Below are 27,894 nucleotides of genomic sequence, written 5' to 3'. Positions count from 1 at the left end.
GTTACAAACTAACCACCACTAATGGCTAAGTAATTTAAATACAAAATAGTATGTGCAATCAGAATGAATCAAATTTCAACTACACGATTCGCTCCTGTTTCAATCTTAATCAGATTTATCGGCTGCACGCAGCAAAGCCGAGTATAAAATATCAAATAATCTAAAAAGTAAGTGGCTAGCACAAATATTTAGCTACATCGGTTATTTGCAAACATGCGGCATAAATCTCAATCGCGCCATAAACGCGTTCTCGACGTAACCCGCTCAACTCAAAAGTAGCTCTTCTACTTCCAACTCATCATTTTTGCTACAGTGCTATTTCCGAACTCATTAAGAGTTTGCATATACGTTATTTAAATTTGCATTCAGGCAGAGAATTGAAATCAGAAGGAAAAGGAAAGTTTCTTAAAATAAAAATAATTGATTATTTCAAAATAAGGTCTTTACAACAATTTCTTTAGAACTTTGACCTATTATCATTACCATGCATTACAATCCTGTAACATTCTTTCTCCAGGCTGATACTCCTTTCCGCCGTGAAGGCAAGGACAACTCTGTCTTTCTAGGCAGCGTCCATTGTGAAGGTAAGTTCCATCAGGACAATGACAACCGTCCACGCAGTGATTGCCTTCACAGTCGTAAACAGTACCTTTACAGGTCTTGGGACAGGACGTTCCACAGTCCTGATAAATCATTCCATCTGGACATGCCAAAGCTGAAAAATCAATTAATGAAAATTAAAATAATAATCTTAGCACTGGGTTAGAAAATATGAAATTTATATACATGTCTCGGAAATTTTTCACTGATAATTAAAGATACACATTAAAAAAGAAAATCGCATAACACGACACATGTGCAATATTTTAGATGAAGGCTGCTTGTAGTTTGCAGCTAAAAGGGAGATTTGGGGTGTCAAATGAAACAAAAGAAGCTATTTTCCCTTGAGTTACTTTAAGTATTTTAAGACAAATTTATCGTGTGCTAGATGAAGGTATAGAAGATTCAAGTTATGCAGAAACATGGTTCAAGTAATAATATTTGCGTTTTCAGTTATTGTGTTAGAATTTGGTAAATATTAGTGATTTGATGAAAATTTGAATGAATGCTTTTCGGTATAAACTCAAACATATTTGAAAGGGTAAATTTACATCATTTTATTTAATATACTACTCTTTATTTTTTTCTGAATACTCTTCTTTAATAAGAAACTGAAAAGCAGAGAACAACGCGTAAGACTAGACACAATTTATTCATTAGTCATAAAGTTCCTAGAAATAAGCATGTAAAATATAATATCCTTAGGTTTCAAATGTGTTTTAGAAAGTATTTGTATTATTTTAATACCCCTTTTTTATTTATGCATTTTTATTACTGAGGTCTTACAGTTAAACATACGATGTGATTTCTTGTCAGTATTTTTACAAAGGGCAAGAATTAAAAACAGTTATTCCTTTGAATTTCGATTGAGGACTTTAATCTTTTTCATACATTGTTTCGTGTTTTTTATCTGAAAAGGGAAACATAAAAGTTGATTTCATTTCCTAACCAATATATTTCTATTTAATTCTTTAAGATTGCTTATAAGCACTTGAGTTTTTTATTCTTAATTTAAAGTAATTTTTATTCATATCCTTCTGTGAATGCACATAGCTCAGATTCAACAGTAGTTCCCACTACCTTTCTCGATTTCAGTCATCTGATTAAGACAAACATAAAAGAGATATCCCATGCCTTGTCTGATTTTCCGTTGCTCTCGTCTCGAAATATCTAATTATCTATAATCATTTATTCACAGGTACAGAGTTTTAATTTGCAGACGCCCTTTTGTCTTTTGATATAGATAAGTTATTTTTAAATTCAATTTTTTTTTAATTGAAAGCAATTGGAGGATTAGGCAAAAAAGTTTCAAAGTGCTTTTTTTCAATCCCATTTGAAAACTATACATTAAAACAAGTAACGTAAAGAGGCTTAATACAGGTCTACTTGAAACACTGATTTTATCGTCAACAGTGTGTATTTCAAAAGATTCTTTGCAAAATATCCCAGTGTCGCAATATCTTTATAATATGTATAAGCTAAAATCAAGAACTTTCCATCTGATAGTTTTGATGTCGGGTGTAAGACTCATGTCAAGACAAGCGGGTTTAAGGGTCGACCAAACTATACGATTAATAAAATATTTACTGCTCGCATGACAGTCTGACATTACATATTGAGGGTATGCCATGATCAAATGCATTTCAAGTAGAACAACACTGCAAATGTTCGGTTTTCCCGGAGAATGGCTGGCGGTGGTGGAAAGATTTAAACTAATAATCCTTTACGGGTTTTAGTCTCAGTTGCAGTGTGCACTTAAAACACAGTTTCTTGGTCATTTTTATAGAGGATCATTCCACTGCATGATAGTCCACGCTTAACACTGCTGCAGTTGCGAAAGAAAATTTGGATGTCCTCAGATGGTTGAGGAAAGACCCTGGTTGAGGAAATCTTTTACTTGTTGACGACTGGCATAACCTCAGTGGAGGTTATTTTCTAAGCATAGAGTCATATAACCCTTTTTGACCAAATTTGTAAGTGGACATTTTTATATTTCCCTTTGATGTAGTTTATATTTGGTGGCACGCTAAACAACTAAAAAAGGCTGATAATAAAATAATTTTTCTTGGAAGAGAAAAAAATCCTTTCTTTTTCTCTGCCTGAGTCTGTTATGTTAAAATAAACGCTTTAATGAATGTTTTCGCGTTATTTTTCATTTCAATTTCGATTAGCTATAAAAGTGCTTGAGAAATCATCACTTACGACAGACATCTTCACTCCTCCAGCCTCCATCTATCTTGCCTCCTACTCTGATGCATTCCCTGAAATATTCAGCCAGTGATCCACAGTAGCAAGACGTACCAGGAGATTGGCAGCCACAGTGATCCATCTTGCAAGCCTCGTAATATATTTTTGGATCTACCAACTATATAAAAAAATTTAAATAACTTCGAGAATATGAAACAAAAACTAATATAATTCATCCTAAAAAGTTACACAGCTACTGGACTCATAATATTACATTCAAGAGGTTTTTTGCAGTAAATGTAATGTAAAAAGAAAACCTCCAGTTCAAGACACTATTCAATACGTTACAAGCAGAAAACTCTTAAAATTCAAATACTAGGTGCTTCTGAGGTTCCTGACGATTAGAATGAACTCATGAAGAATTTTAATGAAATAGATTCTGAACGAGCTTCATCAAATTTTTCGCTTTGTATTCAAATTTTTCCTCTAATTTTTCATTGCTTGTAAACACGATTTCAAGATAAAACGCGTACACACATATCCGAAATACGCACGAAGCCAAATAATCGTAACTGTTATGTACCAAGAACAATAACTAGACAAGCCCTTTTCTCACATATAACTACAAACGAATTCCAGAGCTAGATTAACCATTAAGCAAAATAAGCACATAGTTAGGGCATCAAGGAAAGAGGGCATGACTAAAGGGTACTTAGGGTATCAAGGAAAGAGAGCATCACAAAAAAGATGCTTAGGAACTCAAGAAAAGAGCAGTAGAAAAATTTCTCATTGCTTCTTTTTACCATGAAATGGATTGCGCAGCTAAACCAAGCTCGAGAAAGAAGGAATGATGAAAAAACAAGCTCTGTGCTGTAAATGTATGGATGTATCATATCATAAGCTTTTAAGGGCTTAGCGCCTGTAAATAGCTTAATCCGTCCCTGACGAATTCCATTAATTTCAGCCAGCAACACCAAATCTAAAAACTTCGCAATAAATGCTGTGTTTGTTTACTGTAATTTCTATTAGTATACAACACCCGATTTCAACTTTCTGTTGTGCCATGTATTTACGAGTATGGAGACATAAAACCGCCTGGCTCTGCAAGTAAGATGTTGACAGTAACGTGGGTTATGCCAAATTTTCGGTTGACATCTTACTTTTTACAGTATGGGATGTACATTGCGAAAAAAAAAATGGGATAGTTCTATATTTTTCGTTCTACTGGGCCGATTGTCGAAACTCAAATTGCGTTTTTCATGTCTGGAAAGTGCGACTTAGGATGTGTATTAGATTTATATATAGCATTGTTCTAATATAGGTATTCTGACACAAAATAGGACTTTTTTAAATGATTTGTTTCCATATTTCAATTCTACAACTCAAATTACGCCAAACTGTAAAGTTTAGTAAAAATCGCAAGCGTAGTTTTTGAAAAATTAGCTCTCAAAATTTTAGCTCCTCAATGTTAATTTAATTTGGTATGTATTTATTAATATCTCTTTTTTATGAAGCTTATTTGATTCCTTCCTACACAGTTTAAAATTTAGGTTCATTCCAAATAAAATTCATTCATTTTTTATGATTTATTTTTAAATAATTTTTTATAAATTTTACTAAAAAATTTTTTAATTATAACCTATAAAAGTTTTACAATTATCTTAAAGTAGATGTATTTCTAAGCACACCTGCAAAAAATTAGAGCTTTGATACAAAATTTCAAAAGATATACGTAAATTTACATACTGGCACGTTTTGAAATTTGGCATATTTGTTGAAAACGATAACAAACTCAAATGTGTTTTAGGCACTTTGTTAAAATTATTTGAAAGTAAGAACGATGTGACTTTTTTCGGCTCATGCACAATGTAAAAAAGGTAGGAACGATGTGACTTTTTTCCCGTTACTGCACAGGAAGGGAAAGAAAAATAGGTTGGAATATATTAAGAAGTTCACCGAGTGAATTATTCTTGGTGCAAACTAAAAAAAAAAAAAAAATACGCCAAAATAATTTTTGGAATTTCTCTGTAAATTTCTCACCAAATTTTACAAAATTTAAATTTTAGGCATAATTTGAGCCGTAAAAACGAAATATGGAAAAGAACGGTATGTTATTTCAGAAAAGTCTGATTTGACTGTTGTCAAAATACTAGTACCTATGTTAGAACAATCATCAACTGTGGCTGTTAACTGTGTAAGGCCGCCTCGAGTCAGCCAGGTCTGGGAGGGAACATCAAAACTGCTTTTGAAATAAACAGATCCAATGAGCTAGTGATTTCGATTCAATCGATTCTCCTGATCCTGCTCTTCGTCTGACTGCTTTCTCTCTTTGCACACTGTTCTTTATTCACTCTCCGTTCAAGATATTCATGTAGGCTATTGTTATTGAGTCATGAATCGTAAAAAAAAAAAAAAAAAAAAAAAAAAAAAAAAAAAAAAAAAAGAATAGCTAGCAGCTGAGAGATCTAAGTTCGAATCCCGAAGAAAGCTTAGCTGATTTTTTTTCGTGTTTGCTGCTTCGAAAAGCGTAACAGACTCTATAACACATTAAGCTTAAAGTCAAGCTTCACATTTACAGATAACGCTAGATTACGTAAAAAAGCGTAACAGCTTACAGATTGAGTTCATCAGTCGTTAATGAAAGTGCAAGATAACGATCCAATGATTTCAATGATGGAGAAAATTGAAATACGAAATTTAAAATTCTGTTCTTGCTTCTAAATTTGCTTCTATAAAACCTAGAACTAAAAAAAAGTACTGATTTTAAATTTATTAGAGAAAAATTTGGAGGTCCCCTGAAATGGATTACGGGGCTCATACTCTATTTGCCCTTGCATAAATTAGGTTCTGAGTAGTATACGAAACTATTGCAGTATTTCTTCGCGTATTATCATTCCTTTTTTAACTAATTTTATCGTCCGAAAATGGAGACGTGAAAATTATGCGAGAAGTTTATTTTTCAAAGAATGCAATTACGGTAAGAACGTAATGAATGAAAAAGAGTCACGGATAAACGACTGGGAATTATCACAATGTTATTATTCCTTTAAAAGAAACCTACATTCCAATAAGAATACATTGGAATGTATAATAACAATATCTGATGGATATTGAGCCGGACACGGGTGTGTGGCTCAGTTACCTTGTAAAGCCCCACTGGCACCTCACATGAATGTGTCTCATCGCAGTTCCCAACTGGAAGAAAGAAGGAGAAAGGGATGAAAAAAAGACTCCGATTCCGGAAGATCGAACACACCAGCAGTAAATACGGCTACAATGACTTAACATAAACAACAGAAGTAAGGTGAAAAAAATCATATACTTGAAAAGTTCGTTAAGTGTGAGAACACCTGCCACATTCAGATAGTTTAAAGAAGAATGTGCACAAGATACATTTCAAATAATATGCAAGGGAAAATAAAATGCATGAAATACTAATAAAAAATTGCAAATACAAATTGAATACACTGAATTAAAATAAACAAGGGAATGCAATTTACCAATAAAACAGCCCTTAGAGGCCAGAACTATTAACAAAATAAAAAAGGTAAAATTTTGTGAATATATTTAAAATTTTCAAAATCCAGCGCCAAAAGATTAGTAGGTAAAAGTGAGGAACTAACGATAATAAAAACTGAATAATAAATATAACATAATATTTTTCATTTCTATTAAAATATAAATTTGTAAGTGTGATGAAATTGGAAAACAGGTAGGAAAATACGATGTTTATTAAAGAATGCAAACTCACCTGATGACAAACTTCAAACTTCTTTTCAAATATCGCTTGACAAAGTTTTTCTGCCTCGGTCACTTTATCTTTATTATCCGAACAAGGATCCTTGACAACACCTTTATATTGACATTTTTCTGAAAATAATCGTATAAAAGGAAAATATAATGAAAGGTGTATACATACAAAGATCTGAAACAATTAATAAATTTTTTAAAATTTATAATCGATTATCAAATTGGGAGCTGATGTTATTGATAAGAAATGAATAATAAATCAAGACATCCAAAAATATGTACCTCCAAGTTCATCCATTATCCAACTATTTGCGAAACCTTCCACGCTGTCAGTGTTGCTACCGTCTGAAGTTTCGAAGTCATTCATTGTGGAACCATCAAATTTACCGCATAGCCCACACGTTCTGTTTCTCAACTGGCTATTCACTTTCAGAAGAATTGTATTCTTTCTATTCCATTTTAGACTGCAAAATTTAATTTTATTGCAGAAATAGTAAAATTGTATTCACTCTAAGAATAAACCAAAAGTTACTAGATATAAATGGCCCTAGTAGGATAATATATAGTCTAACAACTTAGAAAAATAAATTGGTCTACATAGGAATGAGGTAATCAAAAAGTACTATCAGGAAGATTTTACAATATGTATAATGTAAAATCTTCATTCCTACATATTTTACATTATACATATTTTACAATATGTATAATGTAAAATCTTCCGGGGAAATACGTCCAGTCATTAACGGAAGTCATTAACGTTCAGTAATGGCAGAGGTGAGTTTCCGCCACTTGAACTGGTTACCAAGGAAGTAACTGGAGCAGTCCATCGCACTTTTACTACAATATCTTAGTCACAAATGTCATCAAGAGAATGTAGCGATTCTTGACTAAAGTCACTAGGGTTGACTGGAGGGGTCTAGATACCTCAACCTTCAGCATCCTGCCTGCCACTGGTTGCTGGAGTGCAAGTAGTGCCCTCTAGCAAGGCCATCTTGATGGGAGAAGGCCGAAGCTAACGTTTGGTGACGTCACAGCCAAGGGCGGTCAGCCAAAATTATCTTGGATCAGCGCGCTTTCTTTACCCGGGCTAGTAATAAGAAAAAAAATATTCTTATCTTCCTGTAAGCAATATTTAAAAAAATACCTAAACAATGGATTTAGACAATGGGATTGCATCGTAGGGAAGTTTCTCAAATAATATTAATTTTTGCTTGCTAATCAATAGCATGCTTTGCAATACTATATGTTTGGTTACATACCATTATATGGAGTTTAATAGCATTAAACATTGCAAACTCAAATAGTTTTAAACTAATTAAAATAAATATTATATAAAATTTTTACCAGTGTGACTAGCATTTAAAACTAAATATTTTCATTTATTTCCAAGCACTACAAGAAACTATGTCTTTGCTGTCTCATATAAAAAAAAAAATCGTACCCAGAAATTCGAGAGCTGCAAATATTAATATGTCACGTTAAGTCAAAAGATTGACATTCAAGAGAGAGTTATGCATCTCTTAAATGTAAGCTTTATCAATATTTACATTTAATTGTTAATATCATAATTTTACGATAAAATATGTTACTTTTAAATTAATCTGGGAGCATAGCGATGTAAATGCATTCCATTTCTACATTATTTGACATATTGATTTTTTTTTCCATTTGTTATGCATAGACATATATAGAAAGATGCTCAGTGTAAACATTTACAGCAATTAAGAAATACTCGTTTTCATAACCAAACATTTGTTTCATAAATTTAAATACTCACCGAAATGTCTTTAAAAAGATACTCCAGATTACTAATATTAAATTAATGTATTAATAAGCATTGATTTTTCAATTTCTGGGGTTTTGCTTGTTTTTGAAAACAATCATTATCATCAAAAATTTCAATAATTGGTTAATTGCACTAAGGGAAACCCTGCAGTGCTACAACAGTCTTTACATCAAAATATTTAATTGCGGTAAAAACATTTTGCCTTTCTAAAGAGGTTGAATTTAATACTTTTTTCGAAAGGGCTTGAGCTATTTGTATAGAATGGTGCTGCTCTATGATATATAATTTTTTTTTCAAATGGAATAAACTTGCATAATACAGCTTATTATCTGTATCATTAAAAGATGGTTTGATTGGTTTCAGTCTGGCTCGACCTATTATTCCTTATACATTTCAGTAAATAAACTAAATCAAATAGTAATTTTTTTTTCCAAACAAGGTTTATTTTCAATAGCAGACATCATATCACCATTGCATAGCATTTATGATTAACATCGTTTTCGGAAATTATGGAAACAACCTCGAAGCCACAATCATGAAAAAATTTTAACACCTGCAAAGTCTGAATTTTTAAATCATTTGGCTTGAGATTATGGACAGCAACAGTGCAACAACTTCTTTATTTGAAGATAAGATTGAAGAAATCATCATGGTTTGAACGGTAGAAGCTTTTTGAGGAACCTTAAACTTTACCGTTTAGTAATAGTAAGTTTAATACAAACCTCATCAAGTTAAAGATTCCCAACCTGTTCATGATTTTGCACTTGTGAAGATTTCTGATATAAATACTTTTGCATTTAACCTTGTTATCGGGGGTTAGATGCAAAGTATCTATCTCTTTGGAAAGTACCCAGCATTTAATGTTAACTTTTTTAAGTAGGACGGCTGCCATTCGAGAATAACACGTAGGGCTGCTATACAATAATTTGCAAGTTCGTGTCATTATTTCAGCTGTGAAGGTTGGACGTTTAGATTTCAATAATGAAATCTTTTCCCTAAACAGTTTAATCGCTATATTATAATATGTTCTGATGTATTTTCAGAACATTTCTGAGAAGTTTCAGTTACCAAATCAAGCATTTCTTCGAATATTTTTGAGGATTTCTTATAACAGTGTGGTGTTGCGTGGCCCAACTTGCCCGCAACAGTAGTAGTGACTGCTATGAACTGGAAATTACACAAACACTTAAGAAGGGTTTAACTCCCTTTTTATTCCACTTTAGAAGTTACAGATGCGTTCACTTGACGCTCACAAACTACGCCGACCCGGTGGTAAAATAAAAATAGAAAAAACTACAACTAAAAATAAATAAAATAACGAAGTCACTACCTACGAGGCTCTGTAAACGTGACTAACTTAACCGCGTTCTAAGATACAGCTGAGATTTCAGCAAACTTTCTGAATAAGAAGTTGAAAGATTCAACTAACTGCCGAAGTAGGCACACAGGCCGAAACGCGCAGTTCTTAAATTTCTATCTAGCAACCTTCACGCTCGTGAATCAAGAAAGCACACCTACAAACTCGTTTCCCTTCTATTTAACTCAAAATTACTTCTGCTAAAAATTTGAATACTCTGCGCGTTCTACTAAAATTTACATACTCTGTTGGCAATTCCATTGGACAATTCTGGCATTGGCAATTCCAGGGGAAAGTAAAGGCTTGACAGGAAAGATAGCTTAAACTTAAAATAAATGTTAGTTAAAATAAATATAAACCCTACATTTGCCGCTTCCAGAATTTGGTAAACTTGGAAGCAGGTCCTAGAAACGAGCTGTTGAAAAAGTTTCCACATTCTGAACGAAAACTGAAGAGCCTCGTTTACATAAAACAAACTGTTTTCTCAAAAATTAGAATAAATTTCTGTAGGTACATAATTTTACCATCTCTTCTTACAGGAACCTTTCGCGGTCTTCAGCAATCAATCTTTTCTCTTCCTTTCAGCATCTGGAAGGAATAAGTATCAGTATCTTCTAAATACATTATGATTTACACTTTCTTAACATTGGATAAAGTTTTCGTTTTTGATGGTTTTATTTTCCTTAATTAACTGCTTAATTCACATTCATTCAAGTATTCAAACATGAATTTAACTTTACCCTGGTTCTCCACCATGTGTGGTGTCAAACGGGAATATTCGTGTTTTAGTATTGCAACACTTCCCCTAACCACAATGATTTGTTAGAATTCCAACAACCAAATAGACACACCTTAATCGACATTCTACAACTCGATGAGCTACTTTAACATTCTTAAAAATTCAAGTGTAGGTGGAGAACCCTACAAAACACATTTATTCTAATTCCACCTCATTCATCTTTAGACATGCAGGCTTTCTCTCTAAAGCATGATTTTAACTACAGTTTAATACTTAAATTTGAATTCATTTCTTTCGAGTATTTACTTTTAGCATCTAAAATTTTATGCTTCTAGACTAAATTCTACTTTTACATAACTTTCAAGTATTTACGTATATTTACAAAATTCTAATACATATGATTTTTACAATTTACCATAAAATGAATAAGATAAAAATAAAGTTTAACTTCACGCATTCTTCGCCCAGCTGGCGGCACTGAAACTAAATTTTTCATTAATACAAGAATACGAAGTTATTTTACTTTCGGCCAAATTTTGGCTTTAACATAACAGAATTAGTCTTTCGACCAACAGGAACTGCTTGCTCTTAGATTTTATACTTAAAGAAAAAATACTTTTGCCTTAGCTAAATAAAGTAAAACAAAACTAAGTCTAAACCGAGACAAATTGACTTTCGTCAAAACATAGAGCTTCGTACTTACGCATAACATTTCGGAACAAAAGAAAAACATTTTATAGAAGATTTTAACTTATCTTTGAGTTTTCGATGATTGAAACTCCGTCATTCTTTTCTGGCAAAACTGTTCCCACGTTATAGGTTTCATGGACGTCAATCTTCTCCTTACTGACCTCCGAGTGTCGTCCACATTAGTTTTTCTTTTGCGTCCTCTGCATGCTGGCCTCTTGGCGTCGTAATCGTCGGGTTGCTGTCTTTTTCGTTTTTCCCTTGGACGGCTGGTCTTGACGTACTCCGGTCTGGAGTGCTTCTTGAATTTCTTCTGTTGGTGGTGGTCTTTTCGTTCCTCCTTCTGTCTTTTTGTTCTCGTGAACGGCGGCCTTGTTTGCTCCTGACTATCTGGCCCTGGAAGTGGTTTCCTCGACGCAGAATTTCTACTGCGGGACGTTGTAACTGGTCTTTTCCTATTTACCAAAGATTCTTTACGCGGCGGCGTTGATTTCATGTATTTCTTGAATGCTGGAGTCTGAACATTTTCCTTTCTTCTTTTCGGTACCGTAGCATGACTTGTAGAAGGGCTAGGTTCCTCTTCTGTTCTCTGTTTCTTGGGTGGTGGAGCGGAGGGCGTTACTTCTGAGCCTACCACTTCTTTTGCGCTTGATTTCTGCAAGAAACCTTTAAGGATTTCAAAATCATTTTGATTATAATATTTTTTCACCTGGTTGGGACTTGCTTTACAGATTTTCCCTCTCTCGTTCTTAAGGTACAATACGACTCCCTTGATTTCCTGAGTTACATAGGGCCGTCAAATTTTGGAGCCAACTTTGCAGTAAAATTGTCTGGTGCACTTGATAAAGAAAATTTCCGCTTTAATACTTTATCCCCAACTTTAAAATCAGCTTCACGGCGTTTTCGATCATAGTACAGTTTCTGTCTATTTCTTGCCGTATCCGAACATTTAACGACCTGGTCAATGAGTTTCTATACATCTTTTTGTTCGAATTGTCGCTCTCTTTGTTGCACAAAGAATAATTTATCTAGTGGCGTAATTAACTTCCGTCCTAAAAATAATTCTGCTGGAGTTTTTCCCGTAGTATCATGATTTGTTGTTCTTAAAGCATAAGCTAACTCATTTATGTAGCCATCCCAGCGCTTGTGATGTGTGCTAACATAACTTCGAATTATTTTTACAATATTTTTATTAACTGTTTCTGCGATTTTTGCCTGTGGTCTATATAGAACCATTTTGATATGGCGTATGCCAAGTCCAGTGCAAATGTTTTCAAAAATTTGGCTAACGAATTGTTTACCGTTATCGTTTACCGTTTACTTTTATCGGTGCACCGTATTTTAAAATGTATCTGTGTAAGAATGCATCTGCGACTGTTTTGGCTGACGCGCGTTTAAGTGGAACAATTTCTGTCCATTTTGAAAAATGATCTACAATTACTAAAAAAAAACGATTTTTATTTAACTCACTCTAGGAAAAAGGACCAAGAAGATCTATGTCTAAAATTTCATTCGGAAATGTAGCGCGAATGCTATTTAAGTACCCGGCCGGGCTGTAATTAATATCATTTATTAAATGACATTGATTGCAGGACCTGACATACGAAGTTACTATTTTGTATAATTGCGGAAAATATACCGCCTGGCGTACCCTTTTTAAGTCTTTCAGACCCCTAAATGACCCGCTGTTTTCGCGTCATGTAATTCCTTCAAAATGCTTAATCGAAGCGAGGCTAGGATGACTGGTTTATATTCGAAATTTTCGTTTGTTGTTTTCATATAAAATAATAAATTATCTATTATTTCATAGTTTTCTGCTCTACTTCTTATTCCATCGATATCTGTGTGTTAAAAAGCTTTCGGGGTCTTTCAGATACGCATAGATACTTCCAAATTCAGGATTAGCTTTCAGTTCAGCAATAATTGTTTCTCTAGAATCTAAAATTTTTGAAGTCAACACAGCGCATTTGAGTTCATTGCCTTCATCGTCCAATTTTATACGAGATAGTGCGTCAGCAACATTGTTTTCCTTACCCGGTCTATATTTAATTACTAGGTTATACTCTTGAAGTTTTAAAGCCCATCTTATTAACCTGGACGTTAGGTTTTTTCCCAAGTAAAGTCTACGAACAGCCGCATGATCCGAAAAGACTGTTACTGGCGCTTTGCCGAAATAAACTCAAAATTTGTGTACAGCCATTAATACGGCTAATGTTTCTCTCTCTGTAGCTGTAGAATTCCTCTGCGTAGAGTTTAAAGTTTTACTAAAAAATGCCAAAGGATGGCCATTTTGCATCAGAACTGCACCTACGGCATAGTCCGACGCATCTGCTGCAATTTCCAGGTTTTCGTCCCCTTCCGGGAATTTCAAAACAGCGGCATTGACGAGTGCTTCTTTTAACCTTTCAAATGCAGCATTTGCCTCTGCTGTCCAAGTAAATTTACTTTTCTTTCTTTTAATTACTAACAACGGTTCAACAATGTTCGCAAAATCTTTTATGAACGACCGATAATAAGAACATAACCCAAGGAAAGAAGAAAGTTTCTTGGCGGTGGGAGGTGAGAAATTCTTGATGGCTTTTATTTTTGAATCCTGAGTTTCTATACCCTTTTGCGAAATTTTATACCCCAGATATTTAAGTTCTTTAGTCGCGAACTTGCATTTTGATGCGTTAATTGTAAGACCGGCCTCTTTTAATAATTTAAAAACCTCTTCTAAATCTTTAATATGTTGTTCCAACGTACTACTCGTTATAACTATATCATCTAGATAGATTAAAGTCGATTTTCTTAGGACAGGCTTTAGAATAACGTCCATAGCTCTCTGGAATGTTGACGGGGCCACACACAACTCAAAGGGCATGCGTAAAAATGCGTAAGTGCCCGATTTTGTTACAAACGCGGTTTTATGTATGTCTTCGGGTCTCATAGCTATTTGATAGTAGCCAGACGTTAAGTCCAACGTAATCATGTATCTTGTAGATTTAATCTTTCTAATAATTTCCTCTATGACCGGCAAAGGGTAAACTGGGAATTTAGTAACACTATTCAGTTTTCTGTAATCGATAGCAAACCTCCAAGCCCTTTTATCCGAAGGAGGAAACTCGTTCTTTTCCCTACATAGTACGACTGGAATCGCGTATTCACTATTTATGGGCATTATTATTTGGTTCTTTAACATTTCCTGAATATGTTCTTCTACGATTTGCTTTTTCTGTTTATCATAGCGGTAACATTTAGTCCTACAGGGTTTGTCGGCAGTTAACTGTATATCATGCGTAACAATTTGACAATTACCAGGCCGTTCTGAAAACAAGTTCGAAATGTAGTCACCAATTGCTGGATGGCTTGGCTTTCATGGTCATTCAAATGGCTAAGGTCCACTTGCGGTTGTTCCACTGGCTCCACTACCCTCCGATCCATTTCTAGCATAATTGAATTTTCCTGAAAATTCAGTTTGGCCTTCGCGGTTTTTAAAAACTCCATTCCTAAAATAAGTGGACTTTGCAAATTTTTTACCACAAAAATTAATACTTTAAGGCTTTCATTTTTTACCTGTATTTGTAATGATAATTTCCCAATACATTGACAAGTTTGTCCTTGCGCTGCTATGGTTTCTGTGTTTTTATTTTTACATAATCGTAGCCTATTAAAATTCTTCTTAAAAAATGTATCACTCATAAAATTACCTTCTGCCCCTGTATCGATACGGGCTTCTACTGGTACATCGTCAACCAGGACGTGTATAATCGGTAATTGTGAGTTCTTTACCACGACCGTATTTAGGTATCGTCTTGAGGGTTTTTTCGAAACTTCCGGGGTCTGGACCCTCGCTTTTACAGGCCCCTCTACTCGTTTAAAGCTTTCCTTTCAACTTCTGGGTACGCGGACGGTTGTTTTCAAATTTCCTTTTTGGGCCTTGACCTTCGAGCTTCGATGAGTTAGCTTGATAGTTCCTTCCTCCATAAGAGCGATTTGTGTTTCTGGTCTGTTAATTTGAGGATTGCCTTCGGAGACCTTGAGAATACGATGCCCCTCTAGCTTTTTCCACGATTCTGCGATTTTGGAACTTGACCGCCAACTCGAAGAGTTTCTGCAAGGTGCTTGTGTTTCGAATTTCGAAGTAATCTTGGACAGCAGGTAGCAATCTTGGTAAGATTATTTCAATTATCTCCGCGTCGTGTTTCTTCCCATACAGCATATCCGTCAGGTTAATTTTTCGCAGAATAAAGTCCGTCAACTCTTCTATATTTCGTTGATAAAAATATATAGCTCGGCTTCTAGCTTTGCTCGGTCTTTCACCATGGGGAAGGCCTTTAATAATGATCTTTTGAAATTTTCAAAGGTATATCTGTGGCCTCCGAATTCCTCTAATAAAAATTTGCAACATTTTGTCTTTCAGGCACAGGGTATAGCAGGAAATGATTTTCTAGGTATTCTAAAAATATCGCCACCGAATTTTTTCTTTCGAAATTGACGTTTGGCTTGATCGATGCTCTCTTCGTCTGGACCAGGTATTCAAATCCTTCTAATTGGTTCGCCATTTCTTGTTGTTGGACTTGTACAGGAGCTTCCATCCAGTTTTCGGCCATTTCAGTTCGAAAAGAGTTCGGGCGCCAATGCGGTGTTGCGTGGGTCTCTAAGGAAACTCTAAGGAAGGGTTTAACTCCCTTTTTATTCCACTTTAGAAGTTACAGATGCGTTCACTTGACGCTCACAAACTACGCCGACCCGGCGGTAAAATAAAAATAGAAAAGTACAACTAAAAATAAATAAAATAACGAAGTCACTACCTACGAGGCTCTATAAACGTGACTAACTAAACCGCGTTCTAAGATACAGCCGAGATTTCAGCAAACTTTCTGAATAAGAAGTTGAAAGATTCAACTAACTGCCGAAGTAGGCATACAGGCCGAAACGCGCGGTTCTTAAATTTCTGCCTAGCAACCTTCACGCTCGTGAATCAAGAAAGCACACCTACAAACTCGTTTCCCTTTTATTTAACTCAAAATTACTTCTGCTAAAAATTTGAATACTCTGCGCGTTCTACTAAAATTTACATACTCTGTTGGCAATTCCATTGGACAATTCTGGCATTGGTAATTCCAGGGGAAAGTAAAGGCTTGACACGAAAGATAGTTTAAAATAAATGTTAGTTAAAATAAATATAAACCCTACAACTGTACAATTGATTTGAAAGGTTTTTCAAATTTTGACCATTTATTACATAGTATATCTTTTCCTAAAAGCCATTAAAACATTTTTTTTTAATTTAAACATTCACGAAGATCTGAAACAGTTAAATCATGCTCGACTTTAAATGACACAGTGACTGCTGGGCAATATTCCTTCTCAATACGCAAAAAGTATATAATCAGATGCTTTCATTATTGCCGATGTATTTGATAATTTATTGCTGTAAAGTTTATATTCAAAAATTCTGAAAAGGTGGCAATGTTGTCTGCAGCACACAATTTTTTTAAAATTAATTTCACACTCCTTTATTTCTCTTGTCTTGTCTTCTGGTGTCTTTCGCTTTTGTGGCAAAGGACAAGATAAATATTTAGGTTGACCTTAAAAAATTAGTCGGATATGCAATCTTTTGATAAAACTGATACTTTTCTTTGAAATGTTAATACTGTCTCATTAGATCGTGTTGCTTTAACGTTTCTTATGATGAAACGTTCATCAAAATGCAAAATTAACACATAAGCACATGATCACAAAGTCTTTCTTATTAATTTTACTAATGCATGTTTTACGCAGTAGTTCATCTTTGGGGAACTTAAAAGTTGTAATATGCTGTTTATTTGGCTAAGTAATTTGACTTGCATCCCGGAACGCTACATTTTCGTGGCATCTGTAATAATCCTATCACCTTAATTAAATAATAACTAAAGGAAGAGGAATTACAGTGAATTATTTAATGCTATGCAACTAATAAGCTGTAGACTATAATTATTAACACACCCCTTTCTAAGCTTAGTGAATGTACAAAATATATGTACAAACTCGAGCTCAATATTTTTTAACTTTCAAGAACTTTCATTATTGTCTAATTTAGAATTGTCTAAGTTAGAATTTGTCTAATTTAGAAGGAGAAATTATTCTAATAAAAATAACGAGATTCGTATTTGATACATAGTTTGAAAATAAAAAAATACAAGAACAATTTATTGGATTGTTATATTATTTAACATGAGCGTTATGGCATATGTAACAAATATGAACAGAACATGAATAAAAATGGGGGAGGAATCTCTTCATCATAAAAGTGTTTGTTTTGTATTGCAAACTAACTGTTAAGAAATACAAGTCAAATAGAATTAATTCAAAGAAAACATTAAAGTGAACTAGTAAATAAACTTAACTTTCGATACATCTTTTTTTATATATATATATATATAAATTAAATTTACTATAAGGAATAGTTAATGCTACATAACTTCTAGCTTAATCATACGCTCTGTTTACGCTCATACCGTTTGCAGATGGCGTTTTAGTACGATTGCCCTCAGTCGTGACGTCACATAAGGAGAGAACCTCTTTGGATTCAGCCTTCACCCATCAAGATGGCCTTGCCTCTAGCCGAGTGGCGCGGAATTATACAACACCATGTTCAAACATTTCATTTGTGGGCAGTAGAAACATTTTTACGTTCTAATTAGTATCTTATATTTTAGTTTTTGATTTCAAATTTAAATTTTTTACTGTCTTTTCAAATGGCATGCGTTCCTTTATTTTCAATTCAGTTCAAAATGACTGTCAAAAGTATGCTAATGCCTTAGCATTTATTGGAACGCACATTATTTCCTCTGACATAAATCTTTTTTTTTTTTTTTTTAATTTTGTACTTCCGCATGAGAGACTGTAAAATAGTTTAATTTAATGTGATATATAAAACTGTGATTTTTAAAGGAAATATTTTAATAGTTAATCGTTTTCACTTCCGTTTTGAAAAGTCTTAGTTTGTTTTACTCGTATTTCGTTTTTTTAGGTGACGATTCGGTACATAGTATCATACGAAATTAAATTGCGTTCTTTTAATATATATATATATAAAAATAAATTCTTTTGCCCTTTTGGCATTTCAAGCCTTAAATGTTCGCTGCTACTCTAGATGACTTTACATTCTTTATTGCACAATTGCTTTTAAAAAACTATTTTGAGAAATAGACGTAATCTATGTTAGTTATAGTCATTCGTTCATCTTTTTGTCCTAATGTATTTCTGTGAGTATCAGTTTAACTGCAAACTAAATTTTTCTTCGAAATAAGCAAGAGTTTGGCATTGAGCTCACATAAAAAGTGAAAAATCTGAATTTTCTAAATGCACTAGACCAGGGAAATTTATTCTTGCATTGTCACCTTATAAAGGAATGGATTTCTTCATCGACCTTCTTAGACTTTCTTACAACATAAGTAATACAAATAGTTACATATAAATAACTTAAAGATAGCAATTAGACTAAGAATATGAATCGATCCTATGAGCCATGTCGGCACATTCAAATTTTCAATGTTCTAGAAGAGAACATTAAAAGCCTTCTTTGAAATTTTACAAGCGGCTTGTATGTAACAATGTGCACTTTTCGCGTAATTATATATTTAACATAAAAATATTATTGATTTTAAATTATATAAAATAACTTTTGTATTTTAATCTTATATTTATTTTATCTTCTTCACTACACAGTATAACTTTATATTAATAAACACTGAATTATCAGTTTTACAGTATGAGTAATTTTTTGGACAATCAATAGGATCTTCATAATGCCGACCAGTTGCACGTTCATATCTGGCTGTCAACCGCCAGCTGACCCTCTCGCTTGAACACTGTTTTGCGCATTATAAGTCATTTTCTAAGGTGTCGGACTACATCTCAAAATAATTTGATAAGAACAGAAAAAAATTATCGATATTAACATTCAAGTAAATACCTACTTGAAACCCAAGGGACTGATGAGAGTTACGTAATCAGAGATCATCTCGAAAAGAAGTCCATTGACTGCTGTTGGTACGATGTGTGTCTCTCCTGCACTCACAACTACTGGGCCCTCATCGCCATTGGAGAGTAAATATTGCTCGGCACCAATATAGATTGCGACAGTTGTGGGACAAGACGAAACTGCATCACACACTTCCCCATTTTGGATATGAATAGCAAAAGTGTTTTGCTCACAATCTTTAGCGAAAAGGTAAGAACATCGCCCTTGGAAACTGTAGATGCCACCGTCGAATGTACGATAATGAGAAGCACTCCAAGTTGCGCAAACAGCACTTTTTGGGAGTTTTGAGTTTATTATCTGACCTAGAGATGAAAACAAAAAGGAGTCTTTATTTGCCTTACTAAACAAAAAATAATCCTGCAATTGATAAAAGGACATTACAGTTATCGAAGAAACATATTATTTTGCATATTATTAAGATTTAAAATAAATTTATTTCAAATTTTAGAAATATTTGGATACATGATCTTTTCTTTCATAGAAGAATACAAAGAACAACAACTATAAAAACTAACGATTTTTCCTTCATTTAATTGCTGCACTCGGTGAGACGATTGCTTTTATAAGCTAATATTTCAAATCATTAATTTAAATTCTAATAACAATAAATTTCATTAACCTAGTAAGGTTAAATCTAATTTACTATCAAGCTGCTCTTATTCAGTCTTCGTGTGCTAACGAGAAATTCTCGTTTTCGCACAGAAGTCTAAAACTTCAGATATCAAGATATAAAATTTAACAAAATGAAAGATTTACTGATACTATGTTTTGTAGCTGCAACTTGTAAGGATCTTAAGTTTTACTAACGTTTATTTTATTTTAAATCTTTACTATCACTTCTTATTTTCTACTTCCGGCCAGAATTATAAGCGTGAAGGTTTTTATGCAAAGTTTGTCTGGCGAACGCCAAGTATTTAAGTGTGGCCTTTTTGCCAAGCGAAAGAGAGGAAGCAGTGAGTTCGAAGCAGGCCGCTTACCTTAGAAGTTACGCAGTTGCTATTTGCCTTCCAGGCCAGAGGTTTTAATCCTCTTGATAAATTAAACGTATTGTAGTGTTCACAGTCTCTGTGCTACATACGCTTCCTGTTACTATAAGGCCAATCTTCCACGTGTATTATTCTAAAGTTAAATTAGAGTTTAGTTTTATTTTGATATCTTTTACGTTAGACCCCAAGTGGAGGGTCATTGTATTCCGAAGTACGGAAGTCATTGTATATAAAGAAAAATAAAGGGTTTTGTATACCCTTCGTCTGTATCCTGTCTACTTACTACAATTAGTGAACATAGCTTTAGTAAGCTCTCTGTTCTTAGTCAGGTCCTTGTATGTTTCCGAAGAAGGTTAGAAGAAACATTGAACCTGATAGTGGCGCCCAACGAAGAAGAATAACCATGGCCGAGTTTCAAGAAGAACCTGTGCTGCCTGCAGAAACGGCTCAGAATCCAGAAATGCCAGCTGCCGCCCTGGAAGGATTTGGGTACATCGTCCAGACTATGCGCGCTTCGATGAAACCAGAAGCAACATTTAATGGAAACTCACCGGTAACCAGTTTTTTGGAAAAATTGGATGACCACTTCATGCTCTACCCCGTGCACGAGTTTCAAAAAGTTACCTTAGCTACCAGCGCTTTGAGGGGCCAAGCGCTTAACTGGTTCAAATGTATCGGCAGAAGTCTCTTGGGTCAAGCAGGAAGTCCCACCTATACTTACGAAAATTTCAAGACTGCCCTACTAAAAGCCTTCCCTGTTGTAAGGGATCGTGCGAAATTAGAAACGGAACTTTTTAGTATATATCAACAAAGAATCGACAACCTCTCGAGCTTTATTTTAAGAAAAATTCACGTTTTCAAGCTCTTGTATGGAAACCGTCCGGATCCTGAAATAATTCAAGTGATTTTGCCGAGGTTACTACCCCAAGTGCAAGACTTTATTGAATTAAGAAATCCGACTACACTGGAAAAATTATTTGAGCTAGCAATCCAGTTTGAAAGTAGAAGAACGGCGGACGTCGAAAGAAGACGCCAATATCAACAGCGAAACCAAGTTGGTACGCCAAGACTACAGCAAACTCAAGCATACGGCTACGGAGAAAAAGCGAATCAGTGGGCAAGGAAACCCGAGCATTCAAAAACAGCCGGCGAACGTCGACAGTTCAATAGCAACCCAGGAAAAAAGTCTCAAGGCCAGGGGAAAAAGAAGGAAAGCACGGAAAGGAAAAATAATTTAAACTAAAACGGATTTCTGCTGACGAGAGGGTGCGGAAATCCGAAGGACACGAAAACCCCTCTTCCTACAAGATAAATACAGTAATGGTGAAAAATTTGACTCTTCCGAAGATTGAAGTCTTGGTAAATAATATCCCGGCCACCGCACTCCTGGATACCGGCGCGCAGTGTTCCTGTGTGGCAGAAGTCTTTTTTAGAAAGTATTTTCGCAGATACCGCATATATAATGCGGATAATACGACAGTATTAGCGGCGCAAGGAAAAGAATGTAAGTGCGTAGGTAAAGTACCTTTATATATCCGTATCAAGGACGAACAAGTAAAGGTGATGTTTTTTATAGTAAAGAATTTGCAAGCACATGTAATCCTAGGAATAGACTTTCTTTCAGACGCACAAGCTACACTGGATTTTAATGAAGCGTCCCTTAGGCTGACAATGAAACCAGTGCGTGTAGAAAAGGTTGAACCGCCAAGGTTAAATCTTGACCACCTGCCTAATGACGAGCAAGATAGAATCCGACAAGTGGTAAGTGAATTTGCTTCCTTATTTAGTGATATTCCAGGATTTACTCAGGTTACTAACCATAGTATTGACACCGGAGATGCATTGCCGGTTCGTCAAAAACCATACCGGTATGATAAGAATAAGGAAAAAATTATAGAATGGCATATTACCGATATGCTACGTAAAAAGATCATAACGCCCATCTCAAGTAGTTATGCTAGCCCGGTGGTTTTATGTAAGAAAAATAATGATTATCCTTTGGAGCATCCAAAAAGGTGGAGATTCGCTATTGATTACCGTAAATTAAATTCCATAACGAAATATCCGGTATATCCGTTACCGATCATAGAAGAAATTTTAAGGAACATAAAATCAACCAAATTTATGACGACTTTAGACTTAACGAATGGTTATTTTCAAATAGGGGTCAGGCCTGAGGACGTGCCTAAGACTGCTTTTATAACCAAGTCTGGCACTTATGCATTTTTGCGTATGCCGTTTGGCCTTTCTGGGGCCCCAGCAACATTTCAGCGATGCATGGACATTGTGTTAAGACCTGTTCTTGGAAAGTCCACATTTATCTATTTAGATGATATCATTATTACTAGTGATAATCTCGACCAACATATACAGGATTTAAGACAGGTGTTTTCTTTATTAAATGAGGCCGGTCTAAAAGTTAATGTCGAAAAGTGCAAATTTGCAGCCCCTGAATTAAAATATTTAGGTTACAAAATATCGCAAAAAGGGATCGAGACAGATGAATCAAAAATAATCGCTGTACAAAAGTATCCGACTCCAAACACGGTAAAGAAGATGCTTCGGTACATCTAATCTTACCTAATAGAACTATGAATATGTACAGATGAATCTTGCATTGGAAAAAACAAAACCTGCTGCCGATCCAATTGGCATCTAATGAAATAATTTATAATTCTAACTTAAGTTGAAGCATTAAACTTAACTTGAATCAGATTGTCCTCACACCTAACAGCTAACAGTTATATAGACTAACGATTTATCATCTGGCACTGCTTAACGACTAGTGCATAAAAACTTAACAACTCGTCCACTTACAATTTAGCCGCTTGATAACATGCTAAAGACTTGATTAAAATAATGAAACCTGTACAGAAATAAATAATGAAACCTGTACAGAAATAAATAATGAAACCTGTACAGAAATAAATAATGAAACCTGTACATTACCTGTAAAATAATGAAAACTGTACACTCCGTGTCAAAACTGGAAACTAGTTAACCTTCTAACACTTAAACCGAGCACACAAGACCTTGGTGAATTAGTAATCTCGGGGTAAAAAATAGAGTCTTCGTAATTTTTTTACTCTATATTATATGCAGTTATATATAATATATGCAATCTTTAAAATATATTCGAAGATAAGAACATTCACATTAACAATTTTATGTGCCAAAAATAATATGCCTATGGCGTTCAAATTCTGTAAGCAACTTTTCTAGCTGCCGTCAAGAGGCGTTTTGCTCAACGCCACTATAAATTTCAAATATTCCGTACCTGCAATTTCTACTCGGTATTTAGCTTCTACAACAAGACTGCAGTACTCCGGATTAGTAAAACTTAAATGTTACATACTTCTTATATTTGCATAGAAAATAGATTTGACTAGTTTAGCTCAAATAATTTAAAACTAGATTAGTTGAACCAGCGAATCAAAGCATCATCATTACCGATTTCTTGAGTTTTGAAATTAATATTAATAACAAAAGATTACAATATTTTCTATGCGTATTTTGAAGGCAATGACAGAAAAAGGCTGTGAAAGGAATCGACAATGTTTGAAATAAGAGATAAAAATTGTATAGATATAAAATTAAACTTACCAGTCGGCGATGTATAAAGAGCTGGCGATGCAGGCGGTTCAATAATATTAACTGTTGGGAGAAAAAAAATGGTTAGTTGAAACCATTCTATACCTAGACATCCAGTAGTCTTAATTTATAATAGTTAAATTAGATGATCTTTTAAAATGCAGAAAAACTAGTAAGATTTTACGTATTTTTAATGGATGAACTTTGTGTATAAGTACAGTAGATGCCGCTTAATGTGATTGTGGTTAATGTGTCATTGGGAGGCTGTTATCGATTTGACAAAGTCTCGCCCGTTTGCATACGAAAACATGGAAAATGCATCGTCTATTATGATCAAACTATTATCGAATAAATTTTTTAAATAAATTTGAAGTCACCCAACAAAACGAAATTCGTCATATAAAGTCAAAATAGATTTTAAATATTACCAAGTGACATAGAAGTGTCTTCAAGTAAGAGGTTTAAATCCCCAAACTACTTGGTTTCGATTTCAGTCAATGATTTAAAATTAGGTAAAAAAGCAACCTTAGTTTTATGTAGATTTTTAATAACTCTATCAATTTTGAGGGTTTGGTTTAGTTCATGTGATTACGGAAAAGCATTGGAGGGCTATCTGCCTAAGGGAAAAGATGCCTTCATGGATGACTTTCTGAGGGGAAACAGCCTCCTATACATGTTTCACATGGGAAAAACGTCCAAGCAGCAAACCGTTCGCCAGGATTCGAACCCCGGGGCGAATTACCAGTGCTCACCGATTTTACCGCTCGGCCGCTAGTGGGTTTCCGATTATGAGGGCGATCAGGCATAATACTTTCTTCTTCAAGGGTAAAAACAAATTCTACAGCATTTCTTTCTTTCCATGAAAAAAAAAAATTCTTGAATCCATATATGACAAACTAAGGTTGCTTTTTTGATTCATTTAAAATTTTATATTGGCATGTTCTCTTGCAAAGAGGGATGCCCTCCGTGGTACATCATCGATCAAATAATTTCCGGAAACGTTATGAGCAATTCAAATGAACGTTGACATCAACGACATTATGAACAGTTCATAAACTTTTGCTTTTTTGAATAAAAATTCTGTGAAAACACATATTTGTATGTTTCTTAATATTTAGTCCAAAGGGGCAATTTGCCCAGAAGGACTATTAATTTCGTTTTGGCATTTTTGCGTTGATTCACTATAAATGTCAGTTCACTTTTCAAATTGTTGCCACCAAATAATATTGCTCTGTATTATATTTAAAGAAATTAAATAATGAAGAATCTGCATAAATGTATGTATATGTCTCTCATTGTGATAAAATAATGGTACCTAGAGCCAGCAAATTTTGAATTACGTAATCTTCCACCGAATATAGGCATCTGGAAGCCCTAATTTGGAATTGGAAATTTGTTTTATATTAAATTAATTAAATTTCTTTGCTATTTTTAAGGATATTTTTTCTATCGTTTGATGATATCAAAACTCGTTTAATGATATCAAAGTAGGCGTTGACAAAGGTGATCACATCTGCTGTAGATTCTAATTTTCATACTTTTGCCTTATATAAAAAAATTAAAGTCATAATTCGAAGAATAGTAGAAAGGAACACCTTTATCTTGTCACTGGATAAGAGGGAAAGGATAGGATCTTACATATTACAGTTAATCCCTGATCTTATGTTACCAGTATTTTACATTTTCCTGCATTTCACATTGCCATTGTGGTGACATAATAATGGCATTTTCTCGCTGAACTGCCATAAGGTTATAACTGCCATCTAATCATAAAGTTTTGCATTATTTGTGTCTTTAACTAATAAAATTTATTGATTACTTTTCTCATTCTATTTTCTTGCTTTTATATGTACCGCTTTGTTTTATGTATATTCTAACTTCCACTCGTAATTCAGCCAAAAATATTTCAGTAGCATCAAGGCTTAGAAAGCGAATGAAAATCTTAACCGGCTATACTTAATCTGTGTCTCTGGAGATATTATCTACAGTTTTGCGAAAAATGGGCACATAAGCAAATTAAAATTAGTTATATTAGTGCTTTGTTGTACCTTTTTCAAATGTTTAACATTGCAAAATTAGGATAAAACAATGTGATTCAGTTTGATTTTCCTAATGAATTTCAGTCGCCTAATTTTCTACGTAATTTAATTAGAGATTCGAATTTAATTAGAGACACTTAGTAACAAAATCAAATCTCTAACTCCGAAGACAAAACAAAAATTCAGATTTTATATTACGCCCAAAGGGGTGTTTTTTTAACGTTTTTGTGTGTTACCTTTATTTATTAACTATCACATTCTTCTCACTTAATACCCATAAAATTCAAATAAACAGCAATACTGCAAAATATTTAAAAACAGCATATTTTTATAATTTCCAATACACAGTCTCGCGCACTGGAGATATTTTTTTTTTTTTTCCGTAAAGTGTTGCCATTGCTCGCTTTGAAATCGTTGCATTCGTTAATCAGAAGTTCGTTAAAGTTTTACAAAACATGAAACAGATAATAAAAAAATTCAAAATTCGGGCTTCAAGGTGCCAATGTTCGGGGTGGAGGATTACGTTATTCAAAATTGGATGGCTCTAGGTACCGCAGTTTTTTCACAATGCGAGAAACATACATACATTCATGCAGATTATTCATTATTTAATTTCTTTAAATATAATACCGGGCGATAATATTTGGTGGCAACAATTTGAAAAGTGATTCGCCGTTTATAGTTAAACGCGCACAAAATGGCGTTTTGAGACTAGTAGCCCTTCTAGGATATCGTCCCTTTGGGCTAAAAATTAGACCAGGAAATCTCCTAATCAAAAGTAAGAAATATTAATTAATTTCTTCTTATCTCCGGAATCAGAGAAATCATTCTCCTTATCTGAAAATTATGAAAAAAAAATTATTGCGATAGATAAGATTATAAATGTTGCGTTAATAAGGTTCGTCAGGATTCGATCTAAATAACGTTGGTTGTCAGAGGACTAATCGTCATCATATATTTTGTAAGGATTTATTTACTTTTATTAACCAGTTATTTATGTTAATTATCTGAACCCTCTTGCTCGCTTTCCTGCCAGAATACTAATTTCTAGTTCGCGTGTATTCTAATGAGGTCGAAAAAGATAGTATGTAAAGGAAGGTTTCAGATTGTAGAATCAGCGTACATACCGCCAGCTGAGGATCGCGTTACAAGTTGATTTGAGAGTAGTTTATTTACGGAGCTGTGTATTCTCGCCATTAGGCTTATCACGATAGTAGGTCTAAACCAAATTGCGCAAATTCTCTCTGTATAGCCATTGGGCTAAAGTACAGTTTACTTAGTTAATTTCAATTCATTGTTTTTTCTATTTACGCTGTAAATGTTCGCTGGTTTTGGAAGCACAAGCCGTGCCTTCTGTTAAATTTATTTACGTTAATAAAAGGATCTTTTAAATCCTTTCCCGAATCTCTGTTGTAATGTCCCAAGAAACAGCAAGAAGTCGCTTAGTCTTCGTAAGTTCTTACTTAATTTATGTTACCAAAGAGGGTGAGACTCTATAATTTTAAAAATTATGTCTTTACAGACACATTGATCTTCATCCTAAAGTTAACTTAATCCAGACGAATCCAAAAGGCGTCCAATTAAATAAATTCATATTTTGCATTTTTTTACCTAAATTAAGTATATTTCTTAGAATAATTAGCTCTGAAAAGTGCAAATAAGTACGATAAAATTGAAACCCACTTTATGTTTTTTCCTCCTTCAGAGTAATTAATAACTGGTATACAGATACGCACAACTTACCACTCGAAAATATTAAGAGTTAGTTTATTGTCATTACCTCGTAGTTTGTAAAAGATAGCTTTCTTGAATATAAAATGCGTCTTATCAGATGCAATTTATTGTACTCTATATTATTTGAGTCATTAAAAGTTGACAGAAGCATTAAAAAGATTAATATTTTTTTTTTTTTCGAATCTGGTTTCATTTAATACTGCGTGTTTCTGAAAAATAACAAACAAAAAAAATTATTTTGTTAACACTTTTGCATGTGTTTGGAAAGTGTTTATCTATTCAGTAATACTACTAACATTACTTTAAAGTTTATTATGAAAATAATCACTCTAGAAACACCTAAATAGTTATAATTGTAGCAAGAGTTGAATAGCATGCATAATTAATGCAGAATGATTAGAATGTATTGAAATTCAATTGAACTGAA

The 27,894-nt window shown here is 34.0% G+C and overlaps 1 protein-coding gene across 2 annotated transcripts in view; it reads right to left on the bottom strand.

Moving 5' to 3' along the window:
• The window catches only part of LOC118192014 (hemocytin-like), a 342,722-nt gene that overhangs the window by 284,326 nt on the left and 30,502 nt on the right, over positions 1–27,894 (bottom strand). For both annotated transcript variants that reach the window (XM_085819309.1, XM_085819312.1), the window contains exons 8-13: positions 23,707–23,757; positions 19,053–19,419; positions 6,820–7,001; positions 6,539–6,657; positions 2,803–2,965; positions 484–715 (exon numbers count right to left, since the gene is read on the bottom strand). In XM_085819309.1, coding sequence (XP_085675435.1) covers positions 484–715; positions 2,803–2,965; positions 6,539–6,657; positions 6,820–7,001; positions 19,053–19,419; positions 23,707–23,757 — 1,114 coding nt within the window. The remainder of the gene's footprint in view (positions 1–483; positions 716–2,802; positions 2,966–6,538; positions 6,658–6,819; positions 7,002–19,052; positions 19,420–23,706; positions 23,758–27,894) is intronic.

The sequence above is a fragment of the Stegodyphus dumicola genome, chromosome 1 (assembly GCF_044657685.1).
Source record: "Stegodyphus dumicola isolate Sdum_Otavi_A_Nest chromosome 1, ASM4465768v1".
NCBI lineage: Eukaryota > Metazoa > Arthropoda > Arachnida > Araneae > Eresidae > Stegodyphus > Stegodyphus dumicola.
The sequence above is the reverse complement of the archived record's forward strand: the minus strand, read 5'-3'. Positions and strand labels throughout refer to the sequence as shown.